The 13,732-nt window shown below is 33.2% G+C and overlaps 1 protein-coding gene across 1 annotated transcript; it reads right to left on the bottom strand.

Moving 5' to 3' along the window:
- Positions 1-1,719: 1,719 nt before the first annotated feature.
- Positions 1,720-10,728, bottom strand: LOC131035430 (photosystem I P700 chlorophyll a apoprotein A2-like). The gene is made up of 2 exons (XM_059216027.1): positions 10,557-10,728; positions 1,720-2,396 (listed from the first exon to the last, which is right to left on the bottom strand). The coding sequence occupies exons 1-2, from the start codon at positions 10,726-10,728 to the stop codon at positions 1,720-1,722; spliced, it is 849 nt and encodes a 282-aa protein (XP_059072010.1).
- Between the last annotated feature and the right edge of the window lie 3,004 nt (positions 10,729-13,732).

The following is a 13,732-nucleotide window of genomic DNA, read 5'->3' on the forward strand; positions in this document are numbered from 1 at the left end:
AGAAAATACATGCCCAGTTGAGGTGTGATACGATTGCATCATGATGTCTCAGAACACGATCTGAAAGATTATTGTATTGAGTAGTCAGATCATAGTCTCTTACCATAAAAATAGTTGCATGTGCAGCAGCGCCAACTATGAGAAATCCACCAATCCACATATGGTGCATGAACAGAGATAGTTGGGTACCATAGTTGGTAGCTAGATATGGATAGGGAGGCATAGAATACATATGGTGAGCTACGACAATAGTTAAGGACCCTAACATAGCTATGTTAAGAGCTAATTGAGCATGCCATGAAGTAGTTAAGATCCTGTAAAGACCTTTATGTCCTTCCCCTGTAAATGGACCTTTATGAGATTCCAAAATATCCTTGAGGTTATGACGAATAACCCAATTGGTTCAATACATATGACCAGTGATTAGAAAAAGAACTGCAATAGCCAAATGATGGTGTGCAATATCGGTCAGCCACAGACCCCCTGTTACTGGGTTGACTCCTCCGCTCTAATTTTTTCTCTTGTATCTATGCAAAGAGGTTCATCTTTTTCGATGAGACCTTCATCATTTAGTATCGCTTTACTATTTAATCCTATACTTTGATCTATAGGGGTTCATAGATTCAAAAGATTCAAAATTCAAAATTCTCTACGACATCTTGGAAGGAGAATATCTTTGAAAATAAAAGAACTTGAAATTTTTTTATTGACATCCTCAATAGTTTTTCTTTTTCTTCTTCGTGAAGAGGGTTGCAATATATCCAAATTTGATAGATCAAATCTATGAAGAGAAATAAATTTCTATAAAATTATTATTCAAGGAGATTTTACACATATTCTCCATGGTAACTGGGTTTATGAATTATAGTGAACAAGCAATACAGGCTGCGAGATACATCGGTCAAGGTTTTATGGTTACCTTATATCACATGAATCATTTACCTATTGAAATGGGGTTGAAACTCCCCCTATTCCACATCCCCATATTTATACAATTTTTGTTGATATTTTTAGTATAACTACTAGGGATGTGGAAATTGTTTTTTCCCAGATGCCCTTATTTTTCCCTTTTTTTGACTTTCATTTTCCTCTCTCGCAAACCCAGAAGAAAAAAAATGATGTTAGATTCATTTCCTTTTCTTCTTGGATAAAGAAAATAAATTAGATTAAATCTCTTTAGAATTCAAGGGGGGGAAGTTAGAATAATAAAAAAATATTTAGATCCAAAAGTTCCTCAAATAGTAAACTACTGAAAACTTACAATTAAAGATTTTATTATGAGAATGAATTAAGTAATAAGATCTTTAATCATTCTTTGAAAACTTCTATTCCTTTCTCTTTCTTCTCTTTCTTCTCTTTTTTCCAAATTGAAAAGAAAAGAAGTAGATACAATATCCAAAGTAAGATATATGGCCAAGGGTGGAAATGTAAGAGTAGCAATTACTTTAGAATGTACTAGTTGTACTCAAGATAGTGTTAATAAAAAAACATCGGGTATTTCAAGATAAAATGCCCCTATTCCACATCCCCATATTTATACAATTTTTGTTGATATTTTTAGTATAACTACTGGGGATGTGGAATAGGGGCATTTTTTAGAAAATCTAAATATTAGAATAAAATGAAAAAGAATTAACCGAATTTGCCTGATGTAGAGGCGATTAAGAAAGCTGCATAGGTGAATATATAGCCTACAGAAAAGTGAGCTAATCCAACTAATCATGCTTGAACAATGGAAAGAGCTACTAGCTTATCCCTCCATCGAACTAAATTAGCCAAAGGTGTGCGTTCATGAGCCCATGCAAGAGTTTCAATCAGTTCTTGCAAATAGCCATACCAAGAAATAAGAAACATAAATCCAATAGCCCAAACAAGATGCCCAAATAAGAACATCCATGCCCATACAGATAAACTATTCATACCAAAAGGATTGTATCCACTAATTAGTTGTGAATAATTTAACCAAAGATAATCTCTTAACCATCCTATTAAATAAGTGGAAGACTCATTAAATTGAGTTACATTTCCCTGCCATAAGGTAATATGCTTCCAATGCCAATAGAAAGTAACCCATCCAAAGGTATTCAACATCCAGAAAACTGCTAAATAAAAATCATCCCAGGCCGAAATATCACAAGTACCGCCCCGTCCCGGACTATCACAAGGAAAACTATAACCAAAATCTTTCTTATCAGGCATTAGCTTAGAACCGCGCGCATCTAAAGCACCTTTTACTAAAATCAATGTAGTTGTATGCAAACCTAGAGCAATAGCATGATGAACCAAAAAGTCTTTGGGACAAATTGTTAAGAACAGTGAATTTTTATTATCGTTAATAGCACTCAACCAACCGAGTAACCATAAGCTTTTGCCAGCATTGAATGCTAGATCATTTGCTGAAGATAAGAGTACATCAAAACCATATAAGCTCTTACCATGAGCAGATTGTTTCCATTGAGCAAATATGGGTTCAATCAAGATTTTCTTTTTTGGAGTACCAAAAGCGAGCATAACATCGTTATGAACATAAAGTCCCAAGGTATGAAAACAATTATATATTCTCTCATCTTCTCGTAGATCTTCGAAATAATCCCTTTCTTCAGACCAAAGGGAACAATGGTTTTGCATAAAACCAAGTCTAAAACCAAGTGGATTTATTTTGTTTCCCACACATATTTTTTTAAGTACTTTTTTGCAAGTAGTAGTATATTTGCGACATAAATGGATTATGCTTTCATCTATTTGGATATTTTGTTTCTATTTTTTTACCATAATTGAGTTAGAGTCAGTTACATTCTCCAATGTAATACTTATATGACAACTGGGTTTCTGTATTGGATAACCATGTCCCTGAGCTCTAGGTTGAAATCTTTTGAAAATAGGACATTCATTCACTTCAGCCATATGGAAAAATAGAAAGCCCTTACCTATACCCATATTGTGATATGCATTTGCAGCTGCAGAATGAAGTACATTTAATATGGGATAACATGCTCTATGAGGCATCCAATTCAGTATTGAAAGTGCCTCCATATAGGTACAACCACAAAGTTGATGAGCAACTCTACGTGCTTTATTAGAAGACATACGTACATGTTTAGCTACAACTCGTATTTTTCTAGTCAAAGCCCTGTTTAAAAATTTCATCTTCATCCTCCACAATGAATTAATGTATACTATTTACAATGATACTTTTTTCTTGTTTCTCTCTTTTATTTTATTTTATTTTTTTTGTTTTTTAATTTTTTATCCTTTTTTGCATGTCCCTAGAAAATGGAAGTAGGTACAAATTCTCCTAATTTGTGGTTTATCATACCATTTGATATAAAAATAGGTAAATGTGACTTTCCATTATGAACAACAATGATATGACCGATCATTGCAAGTACAATGGCAGATCTCTGGGACCAAGTTACTATTATCCTCTTCTCTTTATTCATATTTAGATTATCTATTTTACTCAACAAATCATTAGATACAAAAGTATTTTTTCTTAGTGAACGTGCCATGGTTAATTACCTTTCTTTTTATTGATAGAAAAAAAATGGATTTACAACTATTCTTACTTACGTCGACGAAAGATTGAAACATCACTACTTTCATTTGAGTTGTAGATCTTACTCTAGATACCAAAAGACCTACATTAATGCCAAGTTGAATTCCTGCATTGAATAGATCAGCTGATAAGAAGATTTGCCCGTCAGTAATGGAAATTATGTTAGTTGGAATATAAGCTGAGACATTTCCAACTTGAGTCTCCACTATTGGTAAAGCAGTCAAACTCCCTCCACCTAAATGAGAATTTAATTTAGCTGCTCTTTCTAATAAACGAGAATGTAAATAGAAAACATCTCCTGGATAAGCTTCCCAGCCAGGGGGTCTTCTTAATAGAAGAGACATTTGTCGATAAGCTTGTGCTTGTTTGGAAAGATCATCATAAATGATTAATGTATGTTGTTGTTTATACATAAATTATTCAGCTAAAGTTGCTCCTATATAAGGAGCAAGATTTTTTAATGTAGCAGGAGAATCCGCAGTTTCCACTACCACAATGGTATACTCCATTGCGCCACATTCTTCATAGGTATTAACTACCTAAGCTACGGAAGAAGCTTTTTGGCCAATAGTGACATAAACACTTATTACATTATGATTTTTTTGATTTATAATCATATCTGTAGCTACTGTTGTCTTACCGGTCTGCTTGTCCCCAATAATCAATTCTCATGATATATACATATGTATACATATACATATATATGTGTATATATGTATATATATACCTATATATATACATACACACATACACACACACACACATAAGCTACGGAAGAAGCTTTTTGGCCAATAGTGACATAAACACATATTACATTCTGATTTTTTTGATTTATAATCATATCTGTAGCTACTGTTGTCTTATCGGTCTGCTTGTCCCCAATAATCAATTCTCATGATATATACATATGTATACATATAAATATATATGTGTATATATATATGTATATATGTATATATATATATATATGTATATATGTATATATATACCTATATATGTATACATATATATATATATATATGTATACATATATATATATATGTATACATATATATATATACATATATACATATATATATGTATACATATATATATGTATACATATACATATATATGTATACATATATATATGTATATATGTATATATATATGTATACATATATATATATATATATGTACACATATATATACATGTACATATACATATATTATATATATATATATATATATATATATATATATATATATATATATATATGTATATATGTATGTATATATGTGTACATATATATACATATATACATATACATATGTATATGTATGTATACATACATACATACATATATACATACATACATACATACATACATACATACATACATACATATAAAGTAAGCCAAGAGACATCAAGGCTTTAAATTTTTTTGTTAAATAAAAGCTATATTATTTAAGTGGAATAAATAAAAAATTAAATCCTTGATATCTCTTGGCTTACTTTATGCATATAATTTAATATTTATAAGCTAGTAGCATCCAGAGCTGCAACATGTAAGAAACAAAATTAATAAACATTTATTAATTTATCTTTAATAGTTTTTATTAATTATTTTAAAAAATTAAATATAAAATAATATTTTAAATTTAATAAATCTAATTTTATTATTAAATAAAATCTTAAATTAAAATCTAATTAATTAATTTATAATTCAGGGTTATGGTTCAATTTGTCTAGTGTTCAATTTGGTGTTAGAGTCTAATTTGGGTTAATGTTTAATTAACTTTAAGGACATAGTTCAAATTGGTTTCTAATGTTAGGCTTAGGGTTCAATTAGTTTTTAATTATAGATAGGGTTTAATCTAGTTCGCAACTATGGTGTAATATGGTTTAACTTTAGGTTTATGGTTTGACTTGGTCTATGGTTGGGGTAAGATTCAATTTCATTTATTTTTAAATTAGGTTTATATTTAGGGTTCTATGTGGGTTCAAGTTTATAGTTAAGGTTATGGTTCAAAAAATTTTAGGGTTAGGATTCAATTTGGTTTAGTGATAGGCATAGGTTACATATAAAATTAGAGTTAGAATTGTAATTAAAAGACTAACTATAGTATAGTAAGGATTTGCATTCAATTTGGTTTTACCTTTCAAATTAGTTTATGGTTCAATTTGGTTAAGGGTTATGGTTCAATTTAGTTTAGTGTTCAATTAGTTTAAGGTTAGGATTTAATTTGGTTTAATGTTAAATTAGGTTCAAGGTCAGGGTTCAATTGGTTTACTATTGGGGTTAGGATTCTATTTGGCTTAGGTTAGGTTCAAATTGTTTTAGTGATAAGGTTAGGATTTGATCTATAATTCAATTAGGTTTGAGGTTATTATTCGAGTTGGATTCAAGTATAGTGATAAGGTTATGGTTTAATTATTTTTAGGGTTAGGGTTCAATTTTGGTAGGGTCAAGTTACATATAAAATTAGAGTTAGGGTTGGAATTAAAAGATTAAATGTAATATAGTAAGGTTTAGGGTTCATTTTGGTATAGGGTTATTGTATAATTTAGTTTACTATTTTAATTTAGGTATAAAATTAGGGTTTAATTTGGTTTAATGTTTAATTATAGGTTCAAGGATAAGCTTCAATTTGGTTTAGTGTTAAGGTTACGATTACATTTTACTTAAGTTAAGGTTTGATTTATTTTACTGGTAGGGTTAGGGAACAATTTGGTTTAGGTTTACAATTAGAATATATTTAGGTTTAATGCTTGATTAGATTAATGGCTAAGGTTCAATTTAATTTAAGGTTATAGTTCAATTTTGTTTAGTGTCAGGGTACAATTTGGATGAGTATTATTTAGGTGAAATAATTAAAAAAAATGAAAGCCTTGATAGCATCCATAGTCATAACTCAAAATAAGTTAAATAAGGGTTCAAGAAGGGTTTAATTGCGTTCACAATCAAGGTTCAATTAGGTTTAGTGTTAGACTTAGGATTCAATTTGTTTTATAGTTGGACTTAGGGTTCAATTTTTTTAGTGTTTAATTAGGTTTAACATTGTGGTACACTGTTGTTTATTGTTAAATTAGGTTTAGAGTTAAGATTAAAATTGGTTTACTAAAAATAAGGTAACCGTTCAAATTGTCAAATAATATTCAATTTTATTTAGGATTAGGGTTCAATTATTTTTAGCATTATGGTTAGAGTTTAATTTGGTTTATTGGTTTTCTTAAATTTGGTACAGGCATAGGGATAAAATTATTATAGTATCCAATTAGGGTTATGATTTAATTTTTCTTAGTGTTAGGGCTAAGTTATAATTAGGTTCATCATTAGGGTTTAATGTGATTTATTGCTAGGATTAGATTTCAATTTGGTTTATTGTTTAGTTAGTTTTATGGTTACAATTGAATTTTGTTTAGGGTTAGGGTTCAATTTAATATATTTATTTTTCTATTGATTATAATTGGTAACCATTAAAAAATAGTAGCAAGTCCAAGCATAAAACAAATTGTGCTCAGTCTCTCCTTAAACACAGTTAAGGAAACACAAAATAAGAAACCACTGACAAGGCTACACAAAATAAAAAATTATTAACAAGTATATACACTACCATATAACCAGTACAAAATTACTGAGAAATACAAAAATATGATATGAGCAAATATGACATGCACATAATATCAAGGTCTGATATCCCCTACCAGAGAGCTAGAATCCCCCACAATCCCCATCCACATTGTCCAACCTTGTGGTCCTTCCTGCTACCTTAGTTCTCTGCCTGAAAGTATAGGACCTACATATGGATGGATCACAGATACAACCACTAGTAGTTCTATCCTTGTTCCTTGTCTATTCTCATTTCTCTTCTGCTACAAATCCCTCATTAAATTAGGTATCCCTTCCTCAAATGTAGACATCTTGATGAGGAGGCAATAGACTGGAAGGATAACCTTGAACCAACCAACCTCTAAGGTTCATAAACTCAACCAAAACCCTACTACCAAAGGGTCGTTACACAACACAAAGTCAAGCAATGCTTCAATGAAACTAAACAATGCCTTAGGAGACTCAAGGGCTCTCAAATGTCCACTTACAAATAACCAACACTCTCAAGTCTTGTGTGACTACACACACCCTTGCAAACATGAGTGGGTTACTACTAGGGTTTAGGGGTTCGAATGGCCACATTGACTAATTTAATACAACAACCCTTGAAAGGGTGTTCTCACAACACCTTAACACAAATTAAATAGGATGGATTAGACCCACCAAAACATCAATTTTGACTCAGTTCCCCACAAACAGAACTGGTTGCAATTAGGCCTCCATTTGAAGGAATCGGGTGATAAATTTTGACACCCTAAGGATCTAGGAAAACAAATTATATTTTTAGATACCCTTTTGGGAGTTATAAACAATATATTTGTTTTTAGTACCAGACCAAATTGCATATATCCCAACCAATACTGCACTAAGAGACCTAATAGGGCTATTAGGCCTATTTGACTGAACACCTGTCACAAACTTGCTTCATTCTCCTAAAAGATGACTATCCCTAACCATGAAATATTTTTTCAACCTCCAAAATACTCCTCTATCACATTAAAACCCCTTTCTAGTGCTCTACTACTCAATTCTCTCGCACTGCACTCATCAAACTGGTCTGTCACATAGAGATGCTAGACCTAGGATTAGTTCTCCATCCTCTTTGCCTTGTTGTGTCCTCTTAATGGCTCTTGAAATTGACATATGATATAGTGGCCTATCATCTCCTATAAAAAAAGAGTGTCAATTAAGGATTCATAGCACAAAACCCATTGTTATAATCAAACCCTAGGGGTTTGAGGGTTTTAGGCTACTCGGTAGAGATTTGCTTGTAGAATGGGGTAGAGATAACTTCAAGGCTTCACACCAAATGAAGTAAAAAAAAGGTAAAAAATTCTAGTTTCAGGATCTATGTGATGATCATTCTTGCCAATCCACCTTTAGTATGCAATCAACAAAAAATAGACAATTTCTTGCTTTTTCAACAGTTTGATGCTTCAATTTCCTACTCAAAACATTCAAATCAGCACACACTTACATCTTTTAGGGTCAGGGGTCCTCAAAGGTGTCACCTGAAATGAACACAACCTCCTTCAACCATTTTTCAAACTGAACTGGCTGTTGGGGACATAAAACTGCCCTTTACAAAGAAAAGTTGCTCATGACAATATTTGTCAAAAATGAAAACTTCCAACATTGTGCTAAACAATGACCTTAACCACATTTAAATAGGTCCAAATTGACATGAAAGGATCGTTGGAACAAAATTTTATATTATTAATTAATTTGACCCATTTTGACTAACTTGCACAATATTGGTCAAATGAGGACCTTCCTAGGACCATCTAGACAACTTGATTACATGAATGGTCAAGTGAACTTATTACAATGCTATTGGTCTCATTAGACCTTATTTGACACAATAAACCATGTATAACTCAAAATTTTCATATTTGACCCCATATAGGTCATTGGAATCAGGAGGTACACTTGGTTCACTTGGTGCTCCTGCACCATACTCCCCCCCATGAAAAATCCTCATGTCCCATGAGGGATCATCAACTCCAGCCTTCTAAAAATTTGCAAGAAACTAATAAAAACTAGAATACAAAAACCAATTAGTCCACAAAGGAACTCCAACCACCATAGTACTTGGTGGATACCAAGAATCTTCAATAGGTGCTTGTCATTGCACCTTCTTCTCCACTTCCTCGACCTTTGTTTGTTGTACCTAATACTTCTTACCTGCAACATCAGATTTATCCTTAACCATGTCCTCTATAAATGTACATAAAAAAGAACCAACCATTATACCTTCACACAAATTATCATTTCCAACTCCTTTTATCCATGACTTGACTACCAACTCTTCATCCTCAAGCAATTTCTTCTTCCCAAACATGACTATTTTGTTCTTACCCCTAACACCATCATTCATTGGCCATAAAGTGTACTTACCCCCATCCTTTTCAATAGTATAAGTGTTTCTCCTACCATCATAACTAGTATGGTTGTCATATTGCCAAGGTCTACCAAGTAAAACATGGCTACATTCCATGGGTAAAATGTCACATATAACACTCTCCTTATATTGACCAATCTGAAAATCAACCCTTTCTTGTTCCTTAATCAATAGGCTAACATCATCATTCACCCAAGAAACTCTATAAGGATTATTATGAGGGAATCTTTCCAAATGTAACTTGTTAACCATTTCAGTAGATTCCATGTTATCAGTGTAACTAGAACAAGAGTAGACACTTTAGCTTTACATTGACACCTTGTTATAAAGAGGCTTCTTCCTTGTCTGGGTTTATGTACACAAAGTAGCATTCTTAATCATCAAACTTTCACCATCCTTTGAATTGCACAGAACATCCCTTGGACTAATATCAACCCCCTCCTCCTCATGAGAAAATGCAACCCTCTTGTCAACCTTAGATGAAGATGGTCTTATATTTTCAAGACACATAAAAGAAGGATGACCATATTCATTTCAATTATAACATTTTCCTAAAAATTGACTAGAACCTCTACCAAATCTACCTCTATTGTTACCAAATCCACCTCTAAAATCAGAAAATGATTGTTCTTTACCTTTTATTGTACCACCTTGATCCTCATGGGTTTTTTTTTGTGAAGGAAATACACCTCTACTAATGTTATTTTTGTTCCCTCTTCCTCTTGTGGATTTCTCTTGCCTTCTTTTGACTTTCTCCTCAGTCCCGAGTGCCAATTGGAAACATTCTTCCACACATTTGGGGTTGGCAATTACCAACTCATCTTGAATATTGAATCTAATACCACAAAGGTATCTAGCCACCTTTTCAACTTCATCTTCATCCTTTCCTAATCTTATACTCAACTTAGAAAACTCATTAGTATATGCCTTCACATCTAAATCACTCTTATTTAAATTTGTAATTTCTTAAACATTTTAATTTCATAGTCTCTAGGAAGAAATTTACCTTTAGGTTTTCCAACCATCATGTCCCAAGATATGATCTTGGCATTGCCTTTCTTCCTTCTTTCTGCTTGTTCATAATCCCACCATACGAGAGCATGTTCTTTCAAATATGTCTTTGCCACTTTGACATTTTGATCCTCTGGCACATATTCACTCTCAAAATAGGTATCCATGCCGCTACCCAATAAAGTAACTCTTCTTCATTTATATTCCCACCATACATAGGTAGGTCAACTCTTGCCTTGTATTGTTCACCTTTTAATGCCTTTAACAATCTTAGTCTATGCTGCTCTTCAGGATGTACTTGTTCTTCCTCCTTTGATTCTTAGAACTCCTCTTCTTCTTCCTCTTCATCACTCACATCTCCTATATCAACATTATTTATGTGATTGGACTCTAAGACTTCAAGCCTTTCCATCACTGCATTATAGGATTCTTGCAACCTTGCATTTTTCTACTTCAACTCTTGTAACTCTCTAGTAGTACCCACACTCTTAGGTGGCATCTTGACTTCAACCTCTTACTTACACTTCTATCAAAACCCAACTATCTTCTTATGGACCTAATAACTTTCTCTGATACCAATATGATGAGGAGGCAATAGACTAGAAGGATAACCTTGAACCAACCAATCTCTAAGGCTTGCAAACTCAGCCAAAACCCTACTACCAAAGGGTCCTTACACAACACCAAGTCAATAAATGGTTCAATGACACTAAATAATGCCTTAGGAGACTCAAGGACTCCAATATGTCCACTTACAAATAAGTAAAGCTCTCAACTCTTGTGTGACTACACACACCCTTGCACACATGAGTGCACTACTACTAGGCTTTAGGGGTTCGAATGCCCCACTTGACCAATTTAATAGAACAACCCTTGGAAGGGTGTTTTCACAACACCTTAACACAAATAAAATAGGATTTCATGATTTAGAACCACAGGAACATCAATTTTAACTCACTTGCCCACAAACAGAACCGATTGCAATTAGGCCTCCATTTGAAGGAATTAGGTGATAAATTTTGACACCCTAAGGATCTAGGAAAACAAATTATATTTTAAGATACCCTTTTCGCAATTCTCAATAATATCTCAGTTTTTGGTACCAGACCAACTTGTAGATATCCCAACCAATACAACACTAACAGACGTAATAGGGCTATTAGGCCTATTTGACTAAACACCTATCACAAAATTGCTTGGTTCTCCTAAAAGATGACTATCCCTGACCCTGAAATGTTGTGTCAACCTCCAAACTACTCCTCTATCACATTCAAACCCCTTTACAATTCTCTACCACACAATTATCTCACACTGCACTCATCAAACCGGTATGTCAAATAAAGATGACAGACCTAGGGTTAGTTCTCCATCCTCTTCACCTTGATGTTTCCTCTCAATGGCTCTTGGAATTGACATTTGATATAGTGTTCCAGTATCTCCTATAATGATAGAGTATTTAGTTAAGGAATGATAGGCCAAAACCCATTATTACAATCAAACCCTAGGGGTTTGAGGGTTTTAGGCTACTCGGTAGAGATTTGCTTGTAGAATGGGGCAGTGATAACTTAAAGGCTTTACACCAAATAAAAAAAAGGTAAATAATCTAGTTTCAGGATCTATGTTTTGATCACTCTTTCCAATCCACCTTCAATATGCAATCAACAAAAAATAGACAATTTCCTACCTTTTCAATAGTTTGATGCTTCAATTTCCTTCTCAAAAAAATAAAATCAACACACACTTACATATTTCAGGGTTTTTAGTCCTTAAAGGTGTCACCCCAAAAAAACACAACCCCCTCCAACCATTTGTCAAACTAAACTGACCATTGGGGACATAAAACTGCCCTTTACAAAGAAAAGTTGTTCATGACAATATTTGTCAAAAATGACAACTTTCAACATTATGCTAAACCATGATATTAAACAAATTGAAATAGGTCCAAATAGACATTAAAATGACCGTTGAAACCAAATTTTACATTATTACATCAATTTGACCCATTTTGACTCATTTGCATAATATTGGCCAAATCAAGACCTTCCTAGGACATCTAGACAACTTGATTACATGAATGGTCAAATAACCTTATTACAATGATATTGGTCTCACTAGACCTTATTTGACACAAGAAACCATCTATAACTCAAAATTTTCATATTTGTCTCCATATAGGTCATTGGAATCAAGAGGTACAGTTGCTTCACTCGGTGCTCCTACACCACATCTCCGCGGTGGTCCTAGTCTAGGAGGACTCCTGTGCTATGTCTTATGTAAAGACTGGTTTGTCCATCCTACATAAAGTTTTCAAATTTCCTCCATGCTAATCTTATAGTTAGTGTGACCTAAACATTAATGTTATGCATAAAGAGCCTCCTCAGAGACTCAGTAAGGGATCTATCTCTGGCATTAAAAACACTATCATTCCTAAACTTCCAAATGAGCCATAAACCTTTTAAAGAAAAGATAGACCAAAAAAAAAATTGTATCTTTTTTTAGGCTATAGATATGACCAGAGATCACCTCAGAAACCAAAATATTGGTGCCAATAGAAATCCCAAAAAATCACCAGACCTCCCTAGCAAATAAGTAATCAAAGAAAATAAGCTTGATAGTCTCAGGAACTTCACAACAAGAGAAAATAGAGATCTCACCATCGGACTTCCTAATGGGGAGTTTATGTAATAACACTAACCATAAAAAGCATTTTTTTATTGTGCTCATTAAGTCTAGTCCACAAGTTGGTGAAAGATTTCTTCCAAAAGTCATGACCATGATTCAAACTCCAACAAGACTCAAAATGGGACAATATAGAGGAATAATTGGTAAGGACAACATAAACATTTTTCTCTTTAATATTAGGCAATGCGGATCTATCAAGCCACTGAAACAAAAGATATATGGAGTCATCAGAAAGATAGGTTTTAGGTAGGTCAAGGGAGGAGCAAGCATCTCACAAAATAGTGTAAGTCTTGCAGTGAGAAGGGGGATGGGAAAGGTATCCCTCAAAACATTCCAACTCAAAAGGTTCCCATCATTCAAAATATTAGTATGTATTGATGTCTAAAGCATCCCAGGCCTTAGCGGAACAACCTTGCAGTTGGGCAAGAGGTACTTGTCCTTGTATTTCACATTCCACTAGATCGACCGTTCTCCACACACCTCCCCATT

Source organism: Cryptomeria japonica, unplaced genomic scaffold (genome assembly GCF_030272615.1).
Source record: "Cryptomeria japonica unplaced genomic scaffold, Sugi_1.0 HiC_scaffold_507, whole genome shotgun sequence".
NCBI classification, from domain to species: domain Eukaryota; kingdom Viridiplantae; phylum Streptophyta; class Pinopsida; order Cupressales; family Cupressaceae; genus Cryptomeria; species Cryptomeria japonica.

Coding starts and splice junctions, on each gene's coding strand:
- LOC131035430 (XM_059216027.1), bottom strand. CDS start 10,728: ATGGATACCTATTTTGAGAGTGAATATGTGCCAGAGGATCAAAATGTC. Junction 2,397..10,556: donor GATGGTTGGAAAACCTAAAG/GTAAATTTCTTC, acceptor TCTTATCTTCAG/CAAATGATCTAGCATTCAAT.